The 23,655-nt window shown below is 40.5% G+C and overlaps 1 protein-coding gene and 1 long non-coding RNA gene across 3 annotated transcripts in view; one reads left to right on the forward strand and one right to left on the reverse strand.

Annotated features, from left to right (window-relative positions):
* Positions 1-23,655, forward strand: part of LOC143657392 (uncharacterized) — a 115,361-nt gene that overhangs the window by 48,561 nt on the left and 43,145 nt on the right. The window lies entirely within an intron of this gene.
* Positions 545-4,520, reverse strand: RPL14 (ribosomal protein L14). The gene is made up of 6 exons (XM_077129734.1): positions 4,442-4,520; positions 3,859-3,960; positions 3,175-3,269; positions 1,610-1,709; positions 1,473-1,526; positions 545-871 (listed from the first exon to the last, which is right to left on the reverse strand). Exons 1-6 carry the CDS (start codon positions 4,442-4,444, stop codon positions 587-589), a joined length of 639 nt encoding a protein of 212 aa, XP_076985849.1. The 5' UTR covers positions 4,445-4,520; the 3' UTR covers positions 545-586.

The following is a 23,655-nucleotide window of genomic DNA, read 5'->3' on the forward strand; positions in this document are numbered from 1 at the left end:
CATTTCCCCAGTTCAGGCTGTAACTGAATACTGTCAACCTTAAGAATATTATCCCTTCCCGGTGTTGCTCCCCTAAGATTCAGTCCAACAGTATAAGAAAAACTTTTCAATGCTTTCTACTGCCCTCTACCAACAATGTAATCACTAACCACTTTTTTCTTGGCTTCTAGCCAATCCTTTCCATTTACAATCCTTCCTTACCTGCAAGTAACCAACCAACTATATACTTCATTTGTATACTTGTCTTCTTTTCTAGTGTATTTTATAGGGAAATTTACTAGACTCAAACATCAAGAACCTTGAAATTTAAATATTTGTGAAAAATATATGAAAAATCACAGCACTTAACTATTAACACCTTCCACAAAAACATTAACAAGTTATGCCTTTTGGACTATGAAAGCTTTTTACCATCCAACTGAGTCTGGGCAAAGGTGGGAATAAGGAATAGTGCTTTTTTTAAAGGATGGAGTAACAATTCTCTCAATCTGCCTCCTAATCCTGGCCCCAGCAACAGGTTTTAATCCACAGATGCAAGCAGTGCCAGAATGTCAAAAAGAATCTTTATTACTTTTATAACAGCCTCTTATGCTTTCTTGCCAGATGCTTTTGGAGCAGGTGCTTTCTGAGCTGGAGCTTTCGGACCCTTCTGAGCTTTTGGAGCCCCTGCCTTCTGGCCTGTGGCTTTTTGGGCAGGAACTTTCTGGGCTGAAGCCTTCTTGCCCACAGTGGTCAGCTTCTTTGCTGGTACTTTAGCAGCAGCTGCTGCAGGTGCCGCAGTTCCCTTAGCAGCAGCTGCTTTTTTAGGAGAGGCTTTCGTGAGAGCTGCCTTCTGAAGCTTCTTAACTTCATGCTTAATTATTCTGTTTCTCTGAAAAATTTCAAAACAGGAAAGAAGATATTATGTATGCATACAAAGTACTGTAATTTTGTTCATCCTATAGGCACATTACAGAAGACAACCCTCTGTCTAAGATTTCTATGAAGTCCACCTTGGACTATCAAGCTCAGGCAAGCAAAATTAAAAGACAAATTTAGGCTTGAAATGCAACAATCCCATACAAATTTTAAAATTCCCTATCTTTAGTAAGAAGTCACTTTATTTACTCATACAATAAAATATTCTAGGTATTTTGAGCAGTATTTGTAACAGAATTAAAATACAATGAATTAAAGAAACAGACTGGAGTTTGCTTTTACTTGGTAAAGCTTGTTTTAGAAAGGGCATTAAGTAGTCTAGTCCTTTAAAACTAAATCTAAACAAAGGCAATATAATTCCTTAAGGACACTGTCCAACATAATGAGTATAAATTCTCCCTTTCCACCCTTTCCACACAAAGCACTTAAGAGTAAGTTAGCAGCTTGAAATGGGAACTGATTACCAGATTTCTACTACCCTGGAGCAAAGTTCGACAACATGCAGATCCTAATTTAAAATTTATTATTTTCATCAAAAACTTTAAAAACTGTACCATTTTCTTTGCCTTCATGACTTTAAAACGATCAAAATCTGTCATCTTGGCTTTCTGTTAAAAAATAAAAAATAATTATCTTCTTATCCTCCAAAACAGAAAAGGTCAGAATTATTCAAATGACTCCAGGTCATTACCCTTTCTCTGGCTTCAATCTTTTTGGCCCATCTTGTGGCTGCCCATTTTGTATTGATATCTGCCTTCTGCCAGGCTTGTCGGACATACTTTTGACGGGCACTAGAAAGAACCAAGACCAGAGATGAAGGAATCAGCTTTGAAGTCACAGAGAATAAAGGACAGCATTACATACTCTGAAAAACATAACTTACACACACTCTCCCATTTTAAAACTGTAAACATGATTCTAGAGGCACCTTTCACATCAGTTTCAGCTTTAATGTTCTCCGAAACACTCACACCTGGCATACTCTGACTTTCATTTGAATGGTGACCACCAAACCAGAATGTTTTATAATGTCAAACACTAAATTTTAATGAAAATTGCAAACTACATGTATTTTATGGATTAAAAAAAGTCACATTTGACCATGTATATACTACTAAGGGCAGCAGATGTGTAGAAGGCATTTCCTTTTTATGAAGAATGACCATTTTGAAATTCTTTTCAGATCTCAATATTTCAACTATCAAACTATAGTATGCTTTTAAAAAAAATTTGACAAGCATTCCAAGATTTATCCCTAATTGTGCCTCAAACATTGTACAGTAGGTACTCAAATGTCTAGTCCTATACTCATGCATCAATAATCTATGCCTGGAAATTAACTGCATCTTCATGGAAGAAATGCAAATGACCAATAAATAGGAATAAATGTCCAATTCATCCATAGTTATGGAAAATAAAATTTGCAAAACTCAACAACTTCCCTTTGGGGGAAGCATCGTGGTATAAACATTTCAAATGTATACACCTACCCTTGCAATTCCCACTATCATCCAAATAAATATAAGTTAACAGCATGGACATATCTGTTCGCTCCAAACTGATGGGCAGCTGTTAAAAACCAGTATTTGAATGTCTATTGTACTTATGCCAGGCACTATATGAACTGCCGAGTTTGTAGCAGTTCTGTCCAACTGTTTTAGCTGGAGGGAAAAAAATCTTCAGGAACACTATATAGATGTCCAAAATTCAACAATTTAGATCTACTTTATCTGTGATGGGTCACGGTACATGTTCCCTGAAACCAACTATTAACTGTACAGCAACACGCCAGTGTCCTAATAACCTACAACTTGTCAAAAGACTTGCCTTGTTGCCTCAATTTTATGTATATAAGCTGGGAAGATTATTCATATAGTGAATGTCACAGTTTAATAACGACAGCTAACATTGGAAGAGACAGTATTTTACTTTTCCTTTTAAAGCTAAAGTGATTAATATATCAGGGAGAAAACAGGATTCCTTAGGGAGGCCACACTTTTTGAAATCTTAAATGCGGAAGAAGAACAAGAGAATGGTGAGTCTAGGTCTAAACAAAGGTAAAGACAGAATTATCCAGTGGAAAAGTGATCACAGGACATATTAAAAGTAAATGCTGCCTGGTCTACTTGTACAATGTAAACTCATCTTCTGAATCTCTCCCAATCTTCAGCATTTACTGCATTCTCACAAAAAAAACTTCTGAATTTAAGCAAACTTTTGCTAGTAAAAACAAAGACGAGAGAATGGTTGATTTACCTGTGTGGGAACTTGAGGATGAAGTCAGTTAGCTGCATGCATTTGAAAGGCATGGCCTGTCTCCTTACTTGAGTGCAAGGTCCATCAACTAAAGCCTAGAATGCATAAGATCAAGGATTTCACTACATAACATAACAGTAATCAAAAGGACAGCTCTTCTCTATAATCACTTGTCTTTTCAGGTCATTAAATCCTTACTAATATTTAACTGATCAGGAAAAAGGAAGATTATTCTATTTTACAGCCATCTTCAAATTCAATTTGGACTATACATGCCTCTAAAAAGATACCATCATCAATATAGTAAATAAACTACTAATCAACTTTAAGCCTTTAATCCTTACATTTCCAACTAAAAACTTATGTCCATTCAGTCTTTGGTTTATACCATTTTTTTTAACATGGGCAGGCACCGGGAATGGTTTATACCTTTTTGTAGCTCTCAAACATGAACCATAATAAGCACAAATGCGTCCTATGCGCTGTTCCAAACTCGCTTTACACACAACTCATTTAAATCTCACAAACGTTTTAGCTTCGCCCAGTTTAAGTGGCGGAGGTCTTCTCAAACCCAATAGTTCTGGCTGTGTTAAAAAGACAACTCTACACCGTCGGTTTCCTCCATGGTAAAATAAACCAGTTCACCACCAGGTGACTAAGAAGTCATCAGTTTTTTTTTCTTACCCTGTTCTGATCAATCACATCTACAATCGCGACCAGCTTCCCGGCATGAGGTCCAAAGGAGACGTAGGCCACCCGGCCAACCTCTACGAAGCGCCTGAACACCTAAAATGAGGAAAAACAGTGAAACTTATTCAAAATATTCTCTGGTTTATCAGGTTCTACTGCTTCAAATCAAAACGGCCAAGCCCAGCGAAAAAGATCCTAAGAGGGAACCCGTCCAAGCGCCAGGCGCAGACTTAGCTGAACAAAACCCTCCGTGGCGACAGAGAAAACCCTGCTCGTACTGGCTTCAAGGCTGAAAGAGACTCCACACCCCGGCTCCGCTCGGCCGGGACCAAGCCACGCGGCGGCGACGCGCACGCACAGGTCAAGGCGCGCCGGGCCTGCCAGATCTTTCACGCGTTCGCCGTCGGCGGGTCCCGGCGTCCAGAAAGAGCCTGAACCCGCGCATCGCCCGTCTGGAAACCCTCATCAGGCGCTGCCCAGGACCCTCTGGGGCCCGTCCCGCACCTCAGCTTCTTGACGAAAAGGGAGATCGAGTGTCACAAACGCCTGACCCGGAGCCCCCAGCCTCACTACTCACCATGTCGGCGGCGTCCGGCGAGAAGGAAGAAGGCCCGCCCAACGGTGCGCATGTGTAGGAGGCTAGCCCCGCCCCTCGGCTAGCGACGCCGACGTGAGCACCGATTGGTTGGGGCAGGTGTGCGTACACACGCATGCCCACTGGGAAATCATGATGGCTCTTACTGGGAAATGGCAGCTGTTTGTCGGGGCGGTGAAGTGAGATTGACATCGGTGATCCGGTTTGGTGATTCACAGGAGGGTCGTTTCTTTTGGCTTTAGGATGAAGATAAAGAGCACAGGATCTAGATTATATTTTGTCCGTAAGCCATTCGACTTCTTTTAACTTTCCTCTTTTTGTGTGTGTGTGTGTGTGTGTCGAAATTTTTGTCTAAATGTTGTTCCTCATGGCTGGTACTAGGTTTTTGTTTTTAATTGTATTTATTTTTATTTTTAATTTTTAAATGCAATTTTATTGAGATATATTTACATACCATATAATCATCCAAAGTATACAATCGATGGTTCACAGTATTGTCATATAGTTGTGCTTTCATCATCACCATTGATTTTTGAACATTTCCATTATTCCAAAAACAATGAAAATAAGGATAAAAATAAAGAACACCCCAAACACCCCATACCTCCTATACCCCTCTATTTATTTTTTGTCTTTATTTTCTTACTCATCTGTGCATACACTGGATAAAGGAAGTTGCAATCACAAGGTTTTCACCACCATAGTCACACTGTAAAAGTTACATAGTTATGCAGTCGTTTTCAAGCATCAAGGCTTGACTACAGATCAGTAGTTTCAGGCTTTTCACTGTAGTTACTCCAATACAGGGAAAACTGAAATGGGATATTTATATAATGCATAAGAATAACCTCCAGAATGACCTCACCACTCTATTTGAAATCTCTCAGCCACTGAAATTTTGTTTCATTTCTCTTCCCCCTTTTGGTCAAGAAGTCTGTCATTTCCATGATGCCAGGGCCAGACTCGTCCCCAGGAGTCAGGTCCCATGTTGCCAGGGAGCTTTAGACCTCTGGAGTCATGTCCCACATTGGGGAATGAGCAGTGAGTTTATCTGCTGAGTTGGCTTAGAGAGAGACAGAGAGAGGCCACATCTGAGCAACAAAAGAGGTTTTCTGGGGTGACTCTTGGGCATAATTCTAAGTAGGTTTAGCTTCTCCTTTGCAGGAATAAATTACTTAAGGGCAAACCCCAAGATGGAGGTCTTGGCCTATTAAATTGGTAGCTCCTAATGCTTGTGAGAATATCAGGTTTTCCCCAGGTGGGGAAGTTCAATATTTCCACTTTTTTATCCCAGTCCCTCAAGGGGAATTTGCAAATGCTTTTTTATCTTCTGCCCAGGTCACTCTGGGAGGTATCAGGGCATCGTGATAACCTGTAGTACTAGGTATTTTCCCCCTCCTTGTATTCTCTCCCTAAGTGACCACAGTAATTTGGTTTATTATCTAATTTTAAGCTAATTCAAACTTTTAGAAAAGTTGCAAAACTAGTACAAATAATTCTGAAACTCATCTCCTAGATTTCCCCAAGTGTTAACATTTTACTAAGTTTGCCTTATTGTTCTTTCATTTCTTTTCTGGATCATTTGTGAGTAAACTGCTGACATGATACCAGCACTTTAATGTATATTTCCTTTAAATAAGGACATCCTGTTATGTAATCATGGTACATTAATCAAAACCAGGAAATTAATATTGGTACAGTACTATTTAATCTGCACAGCTTGTCAGATGTCATCAATATCTCACTAATGTCATTTTAGAGCAGATGAAATAGATTTTTTCCTGTTCCATGATCCAATGCATATTAGACACCTAATATCATGTCTCTAGTCCTTTAAAACTTCTAACAGTTTCTAAGCCTTTGTTGTCTTTCATAATACTGACATTTTAAAAGAGAACAGGGTAGTTGTTTTGTAGAATGGCTCTCATTTTGGATTTGTTGGAGTTTTCCTCGTGCTTAGATTCACATTACGCATTTTGTTTGTAAATGCTGTGTTTTTGATGCATCAAATCATAAATTATGCAGTATCTTCGTTTCAGTATGGTACTGTTTTTATCACTTAAGATACTGATCTTTTTGCTGATAATTCCCAAATATATTTCAAACCTTGCCTCTAATATCTACGCCAGCTTACCTTGTGTCATGGTCAGGTTCATGTGTCAATTTGGCCAAGTGGTGGTACTTGTCTGGTGGGCAAGTGCTGGCCTGTCTGTTGCTATGAGGATATTTCGTAGAATTAAATCATGATCACGTTGGCTGCATCCACAGCTAATTCCATTTGTAATCAGCCAAGGGAAGTGTCTTCTGCAATGAGTGATGCTTAATCTAATCACTGGCAGCCTTTTAAGGAGGATTCAGAAGAGACAGGCTCTATTCCTGTTTCGACCAGTGAGCCTGTCCTGTGGAGTTCATCCAGACCCTCCATTGGAGTCGTCAGCTTCACAGCCTGCCCTACAGATTTTGGACTTTACATTCCCACAGTTAGGTGAGGCATTTTTATACATTTTATATTTAGGAATATTTCTTGTTGATTCTGTTTGTCTAGAGAACCTTAACTAATACAACTTGGTACCAGGAGTAGTTCTTAAGAAATAGAATGTTAAAAATGGGTTTTTATGAATGGTTTTCTACTCTGACTGGACTCAAGGTCACTTAGGACTCTGATTCCCATAATCAGAATGACACTGCCAATCCATGGAGTGAGTGGGCAAAAGAAGTAGTCAAAATATCACCATTTGATTCTTCTGAACTTTTGCTTGTACGAAGCCAGGCTCTGGGGGACGCTGTTTTCGACATCTTTACGGAGTTTTGTGGAAATAGGAGGAATAGAGATGTTGGCTGGTTGTTGTTAGATACACAGGATACATTAAGGAGTGAAAAGGATGGAATTAAGGCTTCAAACAAGAAGCTTAAGCGCCATCTGAAAGATGTAGAAGTTACTGAGTGTCCTGAAGGAAAATCTTATTTCCTGTAGCCGTAGACTTGAGATCTCTGACAATCAGACTCAGAATCTTATTGTTAGAGTAGCAACTTTACAATGTAAACTGAAATTTGAGTCTTGCATGGTGTGTGCCGTTAAAGTGAGGGCATTGATTGGAAAGAGTGGGACCCTGAAAAATGGGATGGCGACATATGGATTGATAATGATGTCAGGGGCAAAGTTGAAACCCTAGGTCGTGCTGAATCTTTTCTAGATAATCCTATAATAGTCTGCCCTGAGGACATAGCCTCCCTATCTCCAGCCTGCCTTGAGGAGTTGGCCACCAAACCTCCTCCTGAAGGGATTAGCCCTAGGGTAATTAATCTTGTTTCAGCAGATGAAGCTGCAAATGAATACCCTGAAGCAAATGGCTTGGAAGATATTTCTAATTCTTTTCATGACCTACCCCCACCACCCCTCATTTCTTTCAGACCTATAACTAGACTATAGTCTCAACAGGCCCCTAAAGGTGAAGTACAAAGTATCACACATGAGGAGGTACATTATACTCCAAAAGAGCTGTGTGAGTTTTCCAATTTATATAGACAGAAATCAGGGGAATATGTGTGGCAATGGATTTTAAGAGTGTGGGATAATGGTGGGAGGAATATAAGGCTGGATCAGGCTGAATTTATTGATATGGGCCCACTAAGCAGAGATTCTGCATTCAGTGGTATAGCTCTAGCAGTTAGAAAAGGTGTTAACAGCTTGTTTGGGTGGTTGGTTGAAACATGGATCAAAAGGTGGCCAACATTACCTGAGGTTGAAATGCCAGAACTGCCCTGGTATAATGTAGATGAGGGGATCCAGAGGCTTAGAGAGATTGGAATGTTAGAGTGGATTTATCATGCAAAGCCTGCTCTTACACCCAGGAATGTCCAGAAGATGCACCTTTTACCAGAACAGTGAGAAATAAATTTGTGAGACTAGCACCATCATCCCTCAAGAGCTCTGTGGTTGCACTTCTCTGTAGGTCAGACATTACTGTAGGAACTGCTGTCACTGACCTGGAATCCTTAAACTCAATGGGGATGACAGGATCCCGAGTTGGCAGAGGCCAGGTGGCAGCACTTAATCACCAAAGACAGGGGAGACACGGCTATTATAATAGACAGCAAACTCAGAGGAGGCATCAAAATTATATGACACGCAGAGATTTGTGGCATTGGCTAATAAATCATGGGGTACCTAGAAATACAATAGAAGGGCAGTCTACTAAATTCTTGTTGGAGCTGTATAAACAAAAGAGTTCTAGGTCAAGGGAACAGAAGTCTAACCTGAATTACAAAAACACGGAATCACAGCCCCTTAATCAATTTCCAGACTTGAAACAGTTTACAGACCCTGAGCCCCTTGAATGAAGGGGAGGCCAGGTCCCTATGGGGGAGAAACCTGTTACACTGCCACAAATTTATACTGTTAATCTTTCTCTAAGTCTTCCCCAAGGAGACCGATGGCCTTTTACCAGGGTAACTGTGCGGTTTGGCCCAACCGCTAAACTATCAGGGACCCTCTACTCCTCAGCTTCTCACTGCTTGCTAGACGACACTGCCGCACGCAGAAAAGGGGCTCGAGCCTGGGGTCTGGGTCCAAGGGGCGCACGCAGGAGACCTCGCTGCGGGTCTAAAGGACTAGAGGCCGAGTCAATTAAGGCATGAAGCGAGGTAGCTTTATTGTTGGTAGACGCTTATGCCAGGGCCGCCAGTAGCTAAAGACCAGGAGGCTTGACGAGCCCTGGATTATATACAGTTTGAGGAGAGGCGGAGTTAGGGCGTGGCCTCCAGGGGAGGGTAGCCAATCACACAGGGAGGACGGATGAGTGACTGTGACCATAGAGATGCTGTTCCTGAGTGTACCCGTAGCAGAGGATGTTGGGTAGGTGGAGGACTAAGGAGAAGGCCAATAGGGTTAGAGAGACAAGGCTGCATCATCACTAGTCGCCGGTGAGGCCTGTAATTTAGAGGTCTAGAAGAACCGGACGTGCCAAAATGGCGAGGGAGGGAGAGAAAGAGACTAAGCTACCAGTCCAAAAATAAAATTATGCCACATAACTGTGCATTGGGGAAAAGGAAATGATCGGATATTTTGGGGATTATTAGACACTGGTTCAGAAGTGACATTAATTCCAGGGGATCCAAAACGTCACTCTGGACCAGTCAGATTGGGGGCTTATGGAGGCCAGGTGATCAATGGAGTTTTAGCTCAGGTCCGTCTCACAGTGGGTCCAGTGGGCCCCTGGACCCATCCTGTAGTTATTTCCCCAGTTCCAGAATGTATAATTGGCATAGACATACTGAGCAACTGGCAGAATCCCCCCGTTGGTTCTCTAACTTGTGCAGTGAGGGCTATTATGGTGGGAAAGGCCAAGTGGAAGCCATTAGAACTGCCCCTACCAAGCAAAATAGTAAATCAGAAGCAATACCATATTCCTGGAGGGATTGCAGAGATTACTGCCACTCTTAAGGACTTGAAAGATGCAGGGGTGGTGATTCCCACCACATCCCCATTCAACTCTCCTATTTGGCCTGTGCAGAAAACAGATGGGTCTTGGAGAATGACAGTGGATTATCGTAAACTCAACCAGGTGGTAACTCCAATTGCAGCTGCTGTTCCAGATGTAGTATCATTGCTTGAGCAAATCAATACATCCCCTGGTACCTGGTATGCAGCTATTGATCTGGCAAATGCTTTTTTCTCAATAGCTATTAGTAAGGACCACCAGAAAGAGTTTGCTTTCAGCTGGCAAGGTCAGCAATATACTTTCACTGTCCTACCTCAGGGGTATATCAACTCTCCAGCCCTATGTCATAATCTTGTTCGCAGAGACCTTGATCATTTCTCCCTCCCACAAGACATCACACTGGTCCATTATATTGATGATATCATGTTGATTGGACCTAGTGAGCAAGAAGTAGCAACTACTCTAGATTTACTGGTAAGGCATGCGTGTCAGAGGATGGGAGATAAATCCAACAAAAATACAGGGGCCTTCCACCTCAGTAAAATTTCTAGGTTTCCAGTGGTGTGGGGCATGTTGAGATATCCCTTCTAAGGTGAAGGATAAATTGCTGCATCTGGCCCCTCCCACAACCAAAAAAGAGGCACAACACCTAGTTGGTCTTTTTGGATTTTGGCAAGAGTATATTCCTCATTTGGGTGTGCTACTCCGGCCCATTTATCGAGTGACCAGAAAAGCTGCTAATTTTGTGTGGGGACCTGAACAAGAGGAGGCTCTGCGACAGGTCCAGGCTGCTGTGCAATCTGCTCTGCCACTTGGGCCGTATGATCCAGCAGATCCAATGGTGCTGGAAGTGTCAGTGGCAAATAGAGATGCTCTCTGGAGCTTTTGGCAGGCCCCTATAGGAGAATCACAATGCAGACCTTTAGGATTTTGGAGCAAAGCCTTACCATCTGCTGCAGATAACTACTCTCCTTTTGGGAAACCGCTTTTGGCCTGCTACTGGGCCTTAGTAGAGACTGAATGCTTAACCATGGGCCACCAAGTTACCATGAGACCTGAGTTGCCTATCGTGAGTTGGGTGTTGTCTGACCCACCAAGCCATAAAGTTGGGCATGCACAGCAGCACTCTATTGTAAAATGGAAATATTATATACAAGATAGAGACAGAGCAGGTCCTGAAGGCACAAGTAAGTTACATGAAGAAGTGGCACAAATGCCCATGGTTTCCACTCCTGCCACATTACCTTCTCTTTCTCAGACCAAAGCTATGGCCTCTTGGGGAGTTCCTTACAGTGAATTGACTGAGGAAGAGAAAACTTGGGCCTGGTTTACAGATGGTTCAGCACGATATGCAGGTACCAACCGAAAGTGGACCCCTTTCTGGGGTATCCTTGAAGGACAGTGGTGAGGGGAAATCCTCCCAGTGGGCAGAACTTCAAGCAGTGTACCTGGTTGTTCATTTTGCTTGGAAGGAAAACTGGCCAGAGGTGCGTTTGTATACTGACTCATGGGCTGTTGCTGATGGTTTGGCTGGATGGTCAGGGACTTGGAAAGCCCATAATTGGAAAATTGGTGACAAAGAGGTCTGGGGAAGAAGTATGTGGATAGACCTTTCTGAGTGGGCTAAAAACATGAAGATATTTGTGTCCCATGTGAATGCACACCAGAGGGTGACTTCAGCAGAGGAAGATTTTAATAATCAAGTGGATAAGATGACCCGTTCTATGGATACCAGTCATCCTCTTTCCCCAGCAACTCCTGTTATTGCCCAATGGGCTCATGAGCAAAGTGGTCACGGTGGTAGGGATGGAGGTTATGCATGGACTCAGCAACATGGACTTCCACCCACCAAGGCTGACCTGGGTACAGCCACTGCTAAGTGCCCAATCTGCCAGCAGCAGAGACCCACACTCAGCCCCCGATATGGCACCATTCCCCGAGGTGACCAGCCAGCTACATGGTGGCAGGTTGATTACATTGGACCACTCCCTTCTTGGAAGGGGCAGCGATTTGTTCTAACTGGAATAGACACATACTCTGGATATGGGTTTGCTTTCCCTGCATGCAATGCTTCTGCCAAAACTACCATCCGTGGGCTTACAGAATGCCTTATTCATCGTCATGGTATTCCACATAGCATTACTTCGGATCAAGGAACACACTTCACAGCAAATGAAGTGTGGGAATGGGCACATGCTCATGGAATTCTCTGGTCTTACCATGTTCCCCATCATCCAGAAGCAGCTGGATTGATAGAACGGTGGAATGGTCTTTTGAAAACTCAATTACGGTGCCAACTAGGTGGCAAAACTTGAAAGGCTGGGGTAATGTTCTCCAGGAAGCTGTGTATGCTCTGAATCAGCGTCCACTGTATGGTGCTGTTTCTCCCATAGCCAGGATCCATGGGTCCAGGAACCAAGGGGTGGAAATGGGTGTGGTACCACTCACTATTACCCCTAATGATCCACTAGGAAAATTTTTGCTCCCTGTCCCTGCGACCCTGAGCTCTGCTGGTCTACAGGTTTTAGTTCCAAAACGGGGTGTGCTTTCTCCAGGAGAAACAACAGTGATACCACTGAACTGGAAGTTAAGATTGCCACCTGGTCACTTTGGGCTACTTATGCCTCTGGATCAACAAGCCAAGAAGGGGATTACATTATTGTCTGGGGTAATTGACCCTGACTATCAGAAGGAAGTAGGACTGCAACTACATAATGGAGGTAAAGAAGAGTTTTCTTGGAATATAGGAGATCCCCTAGGGCGTCTATTAGTACTACCATGCCCTGTGATTAAAAATCAATGGAAAACTGCAACAACACAAACCAGGCCGGACTACTAATGGCTCTGAAAATTCAGGAATGAAGGTTTGGGTCACCCTACCAGGCAAAGAACCACGGCCAGCTGAAGTGCTTGCTGAGGGTAAAGGAAACATGGAATGGGTAGTGGAAGAAAATAGTGATAATTATGAACTTCGACCACGTGATCAGTTATAGAAACGAGGACTGTAATGCTGTTTTGTTCATGTTTTACTATTTAAGTTGTAAGATATCAAGTTTAAGAATGAATGTTGCCCAAAGATTTGCACCCTATTCGAGATTTAATGTGTTTCCAGTTATATGCAGGACAGTTGAGTATTGTCAGGTAAAAGAAAAAAAATGTGTGCTTATTTGTTTTCATTTGGAAGTTAAGTATGGTTTATGGTGATATATATATAGGTGCCAAGTTGACAAGGGGTGGACTGTCATGGTTAGGGACAGGTGTCAACTTAGCCAAGTTGTGGTACCTGTTTATCTAATTGGGCAAGTGCTGGCCTGTCTGTTGCAATGAAGACATTTCATAGGATTAGGTCATGATCACGTCAGCTGCATCCACAGCTGATTCCATTTGTAATCAGCCAAAGGGGAGTGTCTTCTGCAATTAGTGATGCTAAATCTAATCATAGGAAGCCTTTTAAGGAGGACTCAGAGGAGATAGGTTCCATTCCTGCTTTGGCTGGTGAGCCTCTCCTGTGGAGTTCATCCAGGCCATCCATTGGAGTCATCGGCTTCGCAGCCTGCCCTGTGGATTTTGGACTCTGCGTTCCTGCGGTCACGTGAGACACTTTTGTAAATTTTATATTTGCAAGTGTTCCCTGTTGATTCTGTTTCTCTAGAGAACCCTAACTAATACACTACCTTTGTAGAATTACCTCTCCTTGAGAGAGTTGGACTTAATGCATAGAATATGGCAAAAATGGCAAGTGGTCACTTCCAAAATTAGGTTAAAAAGACTTATTCATTCTCTCTCTCTCTCTCTCTCTCTCTCTCTCTCTCTCTCTCTCTCTCTCTCGCTCTCTCGCTCTCTCTCTCTCTCGCTCTCTCTCGCTCTCTCGCTCTCTCGCTCTCCCGCCCTCTCGCTCTCTCTCTCCTGCTCTCACCTGCTTATTTTCTCTGAAGAAGCAAGCTGTCATATTGTGAGCTGTGCTATGGGGAGGTCTATGTGGCAAAGAGATGCAGGCCGTTGGCCAGGCAGGGACTCAGGTCCTCGGCCCAATAGGCTGCAGAGTACTGAATCCTACCAACAACCAGCCGGATGAGGTTGGAAGCAGATCCTTCCTCAGTAGAGCATTGAGATGACTGCAGCCCTCCTGATAACTTAATTGCAGCCTGTGAGAGACCCCGAGCCTGAGGACCCAGGTGAACTGTGCCCAGATCCCTGGCTCACAGAAACTGAGATACTAAATGCTGTTGTTAGAACCCATTCAGTTTTGGGGAAGTGTAACAATAGATAACTAATCCAGCCTCCTAAATGGTCTTCCTCCTTCTGCCTTAGTCACTCTACTGTCTATTGTTAGCACAGCAAGAGGGATCCTTTTAAAACAGAAGTCTCCTTAGTGGCCAAAAAGGCCTTTCACAATCTGACCTGTCACTCTCTTTTCTCACCTCCTATCACTCCCCTCCTTGCTCATTTTCTCCAGCCACACTGGTCTCCTTGATGTTCTTCAGGTGTAGCAGGTAAGCTCCTGCCTTAAAACCTGTGTGCGGTCTGTTACCTCTTCCTAGAACACTCTGTAAGACTTTGCTTGTATGTCACCTTCTTAGGGAGACCTATTCAGGCCATTGTCCTTTGGTTGCATCCTCTCCCTCCAAGCATCCCTGCTGAATCTTCATTTCGTTCATATAACTTACTATTGTCTAACACAAAATAATTTATACCTTTATTACATTTATTATTTTATTGTCCCTCCCCTGCTCTGTCTCTGTTAAAATTTAAGCTTCAGGGAGGCAGAAAATTTGTTTTGTTCATTGATGTAAACCAGGTGCCTCAAACATTGCCTCATTCAATTGAATGCTCTCGATAAATCTTTGTTCAATAAATGAATTACATAGTTTATTAACTGTGAAACTAAATCCTATATGAAATGTGTGGAGCACTTTGTTGAAGAGCAGACAGAAGTTTCTGTGTTCCAACTTGTGGCTTGGTGGAATCATGTTTGAAATATGTGGAGTCAGAACCTGTGTCCTGGTCTCAGGTATCTGGCCTGTGGGTAATTATTCTGCTGTCCTACTTCTCTGACCTTTTCATCACAGCCCACCTATGATCTAGGCTGTAATCTTAAAACTGAGTTTGAGATCCCACAATGCAAGGAAGGCATCTAGCCATGATTAAATAAATCAAACCCATAAATGTAAAATTTTGCATTAAATGTAATCAATCTGAGTATTTATCATGAAAGTATCTTTAATGTTTAAGAAAATCTAAAAAGTTTCATTATGTAATTTCAAATAAAAATGTGTAATTGATTTTAGACTTTGGATTTTAAGTTAAAATATTTATGATAATTTGGTTAAATTTGTAGACAACTTTGGGATGTTTAGGAGAACTTGATTTACTACATTATAAGTTTTATCTGATGCCTTAATGACTTTCTTTAGTGTTTATTATAATGATCAGTTTGGTTTATAAGTGTGACATATGAGACATGAAGTGCTTGAAAAATTGAAATATATGACATTTATGAGGTAAATTTAAAATTTTCAGGGAACTTAAGATTTTCAAGTGGTGCCATGTTTCTGAAAATTTAATTTCTTAGACTTGATTGTTGAACATTAATCATACAGCAAGCTAAAGTTATTTCTAGTTTATATAGAAATTATTAAGTACAAAATAGAATAAAATATTTATAAGTTGAAATCAGAAGTTTCAGAAAAATTTAGGTTTTATAAATATAAAACTTTAAAAAAAGGGATATTTTAATCTCAAGTGAGTATCCATTCTGTGCACAAAAGCCCTCCTCATACTTTTAGAAAGAAAAATCTCTACTGACCATTCTGAAAGAATGGGTTTCAAACTGGAGTTTGAGAAGAGTTAGGATATTGAGAGCCCAGGAAATTTGAACAGAGACATAAGAATGTAAAGTTGATTGCATTCAGTTCTGATCGCCTGGTTCCATGAAATGCAGACCCAGAAAAGGCATCAGGAGGGCATATAAAAGGATTGTGCAGGGCAGTGAGTTTGCACCAATTTTAGCTATGAGTTAAATAACTGTGGCCTAAAGTAGTCAAACATCCATTTCCATATCCTGTGGACAGTCCTGGGCTGGTACCTTGGTTCAAAGACCTTTCCTCCTCCAACCCTAATCTCCATGAAGTGGCCCTTATTCTCACTATCCAAAGCCAGTAGCTCTTGCTGTGACCCAGAGGCAGCAGGATAGTAGAAGGCAGAGAGTGTTGTCCACTGTCTTCTCGGGAAGAGTTCTGTTAGCCATCTCAGGAAAACTTCTGTTTCCTTCCTTTTGGCCAGAACCCAGCCTTGTTTCCACACCTATCTACAAACACTTCTGGGAAATATACTCTCTTTTTCTGTATGGCTATGTCCCTTGCTAAAAAATGGAAGTTCTAGTACTACTACTATGGAAAAAGCAAAAATAAACATATTGAGTAGTACACACCTGTGAATGTTGGCAGTAGTGAGTTCAGATTAGATATCTTAAGACTTTTTTTTTCTCTTGTCTTTTCCTTTTTATGAAATTCAGATTACTCTTTTCCTTTTCTCTTAAAAATTAAAGTATGATTTCCATGGAGTAAAATACTTAGATTTTTTTCCTTAAAGTTTTGATTTTGAAATAACTTCAAACTACATGACATTTGCAAAAAATAATATAACTCTCGTATAGACAACTCCAGTATGCCCCCCAATACCCACAGATCTACTAATTTTAACATTTTTGCCATGTTTGCAGAATCTTTCTTCTCTTCTCTTTTCATTTTCTCCCTTCCTCCCTCCCTTCCTTCCTTTCACCTATGTATCTTCATCATCATCATCATCATCATCATCATCTACCTATTTATCTACTTTCTGTGAGGGCAGGTTGAATGCATCATAATCCTTGAACACATAAAACTTCCATGTACAAAGATACTCACTTATGTAATTACCTTAAGTACAATTTTCAAGTTTAAGAGCTTTAATATTAATATTAAACTTACAAAAAATGAAATAAAATATTAAGCTTACAGTACATATACAATTTTTTTATTTGAAAAATAACATATACAAAATAGCAATAAATTCAAAGCATACCACAACAATTAGTTGTAGGACAGATTTCAGAGTTTGGTATGGGTTACAGTTCCACAACTTCAGGTTTTACTTTTAGCTGCTCTAAGACACCAGAGACTAAAAGAAATATCAGTATAATGATTCAGTAATCATACTCATTGATCAAATTCTATCTTCTCTATTGTAATTCCACCTTCTCCTTTTATCTTTCTCCCAATCTTTAGGGGTATTTGGACTGTCGAGTCTAACTTTTTCATGTTGGAAAGAGGTATTGATAATATGAGATAGGGGGATAGAACTAGTTGATGTTCTGGAGAGGCTGACCCCTCTGGGTTTCAGGACTTAGCTGGCCTGGAAACCCATTTGGAGGTTGTAGGTTTCTGCAATGTATAATAGCGCATGGAAATTGCAGAATCTCAGAAAAGCCCTCGGTGTTCTTTAGGGTTGACAGGAATGGTTTTGGTTGGGGTTTGGCAAACCATGTTAAGTAGTAATGTCTAGTTGAAGCTTGCATAAGAGAAGCCTCCAGAGTAGCCTCTTAACTCTACTTGAACTCTCTCAGCCACTGATACTTTATTTGCTATACTTCTTTTTTTTTTTTTTTTTTTTTTTTACATGGGCAGGCACCGGGAATCGAACCCGGGTCCTCTGGCATGGCAGGTAAGCATTCGTGCCTGCTGAGCCACCGTGGCCCACCCTATTTGTTAAACTTCTTATTCCCCTTTTGGTCAGGAATGTCTTGTCAATTCCACAGTGGCAGGGCCAAGCTCATCCCTGGAAGTCATATCACACATTGCCAGGGAGATTTTCACCCCTGGATGTTATGTCCCACAGAGGGGAGGGTAATGATTTCACTTTCAGAGTTGGGCTTAGAGAGTAGAGGCCACACTTGAGCAACAAAAGAGGTCCTCTGGAAGTAACTTTAAGGCATAACTATAGATAGGTTAAGTGTGATGGTTAGGTTCTGGTGTCAACTTGGCCAAATGATTGTGCCCTGTTGTCTGGTCAGGCAAGCAGTAGCCTGACCATTGCTGCAAGAATATTTCATGGCTGGTTAATAAACTGAAAGGGTGGTGTATTAAATCATCAGTCAGTTGATTGCGTCTGTTGCTGACTGTATCTGCAATCAACTGAGGTGCTGTCTCCCAACAATGAGATAATCCAATCAGTTGAAGGATTTTGAAAAGAGAGACTCACTGCTTCTTCAGTCAGTGAGCTGCTCCTGTGGAATTTGTCCAGACCCTTCATTGGAACTACCAGCTTCACAGCCTCCCCTACAGATTTTGGACTCTTCCATTCCCACGGTTGTTGAGACACCTTTGTAAACCTCATATTTAAAGGTCTCTCCTATCAGTTTATTTTTCTAGAGTATCCTGACTAACACACTAAGATTCTTCACTACATAAACTTCACAAGAGCAAACCTCAAGATCAGTATAGACTTGGGAGTCCTTAATGTTTGAGACAGTATCAGGGTTTCCCCAGAGGTAAAATTTAATAATTCCATGTTTTTCTCCCATCCCTCCAGGGACTTTGCCAATACTTTCTAATTATCTGCTCAAAATACTCTGAGATGTATCTGGGCATTACATTAATTGTACAAAATTACAAGCCTTCATTCCCATTCTGGGCTCCCTGTGTTTGGGTTGTTTAAATGATCTATCCAAACAAGTTGAATTAGAGTATGTGCTGCAGAAAACTTAGCTTCTGGACAAAATAAATCTCTCTTCCTTTGGTCTCATAGAGTAGGTGAAGTTCTAAAATACAGATAATGTTTCCTTACCTCTGTATTCTGATTCACATTGGTCCTGACCAGATCAGCTTCATTTTTATCTTTAATTGAATACTGATCTCTTTTTCAGTTTCTTTAACAGTTGTTGCATATGGCAATGTGACCTTCAGAACTACAGAACTCCTACTCTGAGTCTTAGGTGTCACACATGTTCAGTTTATATATAAATAGCACAACCTCTCAAATTCTAGAAATAACCATTACTGCTCTAGACTAAATGTGACTGCTATAAGAGCTTACAATCTAGGCCCCAATTTTCTAAATGAGACCATACAATATTTGCTCTTTTGTTTCTGACTTATTTTGCATCATATAATATCCCACAGGTTCATTCACAATGTTGCATGCCTCACAACTTTGTTCCTTTCGGTAGCATCACAATATTTGATTATATGTATATACCACGTTCATCATTCTACTTCTCAGTCAGTGTATCCTTCAGCCTCCTTTATCCATTGGGCATCATGTATAATGTCCAAAATCAACAGTCCATCAACACTCTAAATTTTGGACAATTTTCATTGCTTTCAAGAGAAAAATAACTGATAAACACACCCTCGCTGTTCTAGTTTGCTAGTTGCTGGAATTCAATATGCCAGAAACTGAATGACTTTTAAAAAGGGGAGTTTATTAAGGTGCTATTTACAATTCTAAGGCCATAAAGATGTCCCAACTAAAGCATATCTATAAAAATGTCCAAATTAAGGTACCACCAAGAAGTTACCTTCACTCAAGCAAGGCTGATAAAGTTCAGGATTTCTCTCTCAATTGAAAAGATACATGGTGAACATGGTGATGTCTGCTTGCTTTCTCTCCAGGCTTCTTGTTTTATGAAGCTTCCCAGGGGGGCATTTTCCTTCTCGATCTCCAAAGGCTGCATGGACTCTCATGGTTCTCGTGGCTCTGAAGTGTTTTCCAAAATGGTTCCTTCTTGAAGGATTCCAGTAAAGTTATCAAGACCCACCTGGAATGGGTGGACTCATGTTTTGCTCTAATCAAATGTTAACACCCACAATTAGGTGCGTATCTCTGTGGAGATAATCTAACCAAGTTTCCAAACTATAGTACTGAATAGAGATTAAAAGAAATGTCTGCTTCCACAAGATGGAGCAAGATTAAAAAAAAAAAACATGGCTTTTCTAGGCCACATAATCCTTTCAAACCAGAACACTTACCAAATAGAAAATCCAAACCTTTCTTTAACTGTTGTCCCCCCCCCCCCACCCCGTTATTTATCTCTGGTATTGCTGTGGTACTGTTGATGTCCTCCTGTTACGCATAGTCCATAGCATGCAGTGGTAGTTCTCCCCCATCCCCTGAAATTATAAACTCTTTGTACAAGATTCATACCTTTGAAGTAGTTCATACAAGAATTTATTTATATTTCTAGTGTTAATTGGTGGGATACATGGCTCTATACAACCCCTTTCAATCATATTCACCTTCACTGTGGCAATATAGACCCACTGGTGAACGGCCTTCACATCTATCTATTCTCCTACATTTAAGTTTAACCTCTTTAGCTAACCATTCACCCATCTCTAGCTTCTGTATATCTCTAGGTTCCCCACATTCTGTATTATAAGCCTCTGACTTTACTATGATCGTAAAAGCAAAATTATATAGTATCTAATCTTTTGTGTCTGGCTTATTTCACTCAGCATTATGTCTCTAGTTTCAGCCATCTTGTCATGTGCTTCAGGACGTCATTTCATCTTAATGCTGCATAATATTCCATCATATGTATGAAATATATGAGGGTTTCTATGTCTATGTATCCTTGTCAGCACTTACTTTTTTCTGTTTTTGAAAATAATAACCATTCTAGGGTAGTGTAATGGAGGCTTGGTGGCAGAATTCTTGCCTACCATGCTGGAGACTCGGTTCAATTTCCGATGCCTGCCCATGCAAAGAAAGGGGAAAAAAAATAGCCATTCTAGTGGATGTGAGGCATTATCTCATTGTGGTGTTTTGTTTTCAGTTTTATATGTACACACACACACACACACACACACACACACATACACACATACATACATACATACATACATACATACAACCTAAAATTTCCCCCTTTAACCGCATTCAAATATATAATTCAGTATTGTTAATTACATTCACAGTGTAGTACTACCATCACCATTGACCATTACCAAAACTTTTCCATCACTTCTGTGCTGGTTTGAAACTGATATATACCCCATGCTATTTTAATTCATTCTTGTGGGTGTAGACCTATTGTGGGTGGGACTTTTGATTAGGTGTTTCCGTGGAGATGCGACACAGCCAATTCAAGATGGGTCTTAATCTTTTACTGGAGCCGATTATAAGAGAGAGCTCAAAGATGCTAAGAGAGAAAAAAAATGCCCCAGAAGTCAGAAGGACCCACAGGAGCTGAGAGAGCAGTTTGAAATAAGAAACTTGGAGATAGGGACTGCAAATGTTGCCACATGCCTTCCCCAGATACCAGCTGCCTTTCTTCTAAGAAGATTTCCTCTTCGTGGTGCCTTAATTTGAACATTTTCTCGGCTTTAGTAGTATAAATGTGTAACTAATAAATCCCCTTTGTAAAAGCCAATCCATTTCTGGTATATATAATTCTGGAAGCTTTAGCAAACTGAAACAACACCCAGCAGAAACTCTGTACCAGTTAAGCTTTAAACCTCATTTCTTACCCCCTCCCCAGCTCCTGGTAACCTTAAGTCTACTTTCGGACTCTATGAACTTGCTTATTCTAATTATTTCTTATCAGTAAGATCATACAATATTTATCCTTTTGTGTCTAGTTTATTTCACACAATATGATGTCTTCAAGTTTCATCCATGTTGTCGCATGTATCAGAACTTTGTCCCTTTTCATGGCTGCATAATGTTCTATTACACACACACACATATATGCATTTTGCGAACTTTGTCCCTTTTCATGACTGCATAATGTTCTATTACGCACACATGCACACACACACATATATGCATTTTGCTTATCCATACATCTGTTGATGGACATTTAAATTGCTTCTACCTTTTGGCAATTGTGAATAATGCCATTATGAACATTGGTGTGCAAATATCTGTTCAACTCCCTGCTTTCTATTCTTTTAAGTATAGTTCTAGAAGTGGGAATTCTGGGTCATATAGTAATTCTATACTTAGCTTTCTGAGGAACTGCCAAATTAATTTCCACAGCGGCCTCACGATTTTCAGTTCTACTAATGGAGTGTTTCTGTTTCTCCACATCCTCTCCAATACTTCGTTTTGTTTTTTTTTAATAGCTTCCATATTAGTGGGTGTGAAGTGGTATCTCACTGTGGTTTTGGCTTGCATTTCCTTAATGGCTAATGATGTTTCACCATCTTTTCATGTGTGTCTTGACCATTTGTAGATCTTCCTTGGAAAAATGTCTATTCAAGTCCTATTTTTTTATTAAGCTGTTTGTCTTTTTGTTATTGATACATAAGATTTTTTTATAAACCCTGGAAAGTAAACCTTTGTTCTCTAGGGTTTTTTTTTTTTCATGATGAAGTCTTTTGATACAAAAAAGTTTTTAATTTTGATGAAGTCTAAATTATCTAATTTTCCCTTTGGCTGCTTATATGTACAGTGTAAAGTCTAGGAATCCATTGCCTAAGAAAAAGTGCTGTAGGGATTTCTCACTGTTTGCTTCTAAGATTTTAATAGCCATAGCTCTTAAATTTAGGTCATTGATCCATTTTGAATTTATTGTTTGTATATAGAGTGAGGTAGGGGTCCACTTTAATTATTTTCATGCAGATATGCCATTCCACACACTATTTGTTGAAGAGACTATACTTTCCCCATTGACTTGACTTCCTTGTAAAAAATCAATTGGCCAAGGATCTGTGAGTTTTTTCTAAATTCTCAGTTTGATTCCATATGGTCTGTATGGCTGTTCTTGTGCCAGGATAAGTGAAAAACATTTTAACAACATGAAAATTTAGATCTCACACATTTATTCAGCAATTTATGAATCAGGGAGCACCCCATTCAGAAAAGAGAACTGAACTTTGCTAAGGGGGTGGAATGGGGGAGCTTATGTAGGACCAGTGTAGAAGCAGGTGAGGAAGTGTTGATCTGCTGATGTGGTGTTTCCATTTTACGCAGGGGGAATCTTATAAAGTGGGGAACAGGTATACATTGATTAGTGTGATATACGCACACACTTTTCTTTTTTAAACTTTTTTATTGTATAGTATAACATATATACAAAGCAATGGAAGAAAAAAGCAATAGTTTTCAAAGCACTCTTCAACAAGTAGTTAAAGGACAGATCCCAGAGTTTGTCATGGGCTACCATACGATCCTCTCAGATTTTTCCTTCTAGCTACTCTAGAATATAAGAGGCTAGAAGACTTAAATATTTTTTATCATCACAATCGACTTTTTTCCTTCTTTTTTTTGAAAAATAACATATATACAAAAAAGCAACATATTTCAAAGCACAGTACCACAATTAGTTGTAGAACATATTTCAGAGTTTGACATGGGTTACAATTCCATAATTTTAGGTTTTTACTTCTAGCTGCTCTAAGATACTGGAGATTAAAAGTGATATCAATTTAATGATTCAGCATTCATTTTCATTTGTTAAATCCTATCTTCACTGTATAACTCCACCATCACCTTTGATCTTTCCATCCCTCTCTTTAGGGGTGTTTGGGCTGTGGCAATTCTAAATTTTTCATATTGAAAGAGTCTGTCATGGGGTAGGGAGATGAAACTACCTGATGTTCTGGAGAGGCTGGGCCTTCTAGGTTTCAGGACTTATCTGGTTCAGGGGCCCATCTGGAGGTTGTAGGTTTCTGGAAAGTTATTCGAGTGCATGGAACCCTTGTGGAATCTTATACATTGCCCTAAATGTTCTTTAGGATTGACCGGAATGGTCCTGGTTGGGGTTTGGCAGGT

Source organism: Tamandua tetradactyla, chromosome 15, assembly GCF_023851605.1.
Source record: "Tamandua tetradactyla isolate mTamTet1 chromosome 15, mTamTet1.pri, whole genome shotgun sequence".
Classification (NCBI taxonomy): Eukaryota; Metazoa; Chordata; class Mammalia; order Pilosa; family Myrmecophagidae; genus Tamandua; species Tamandua tetradactyla.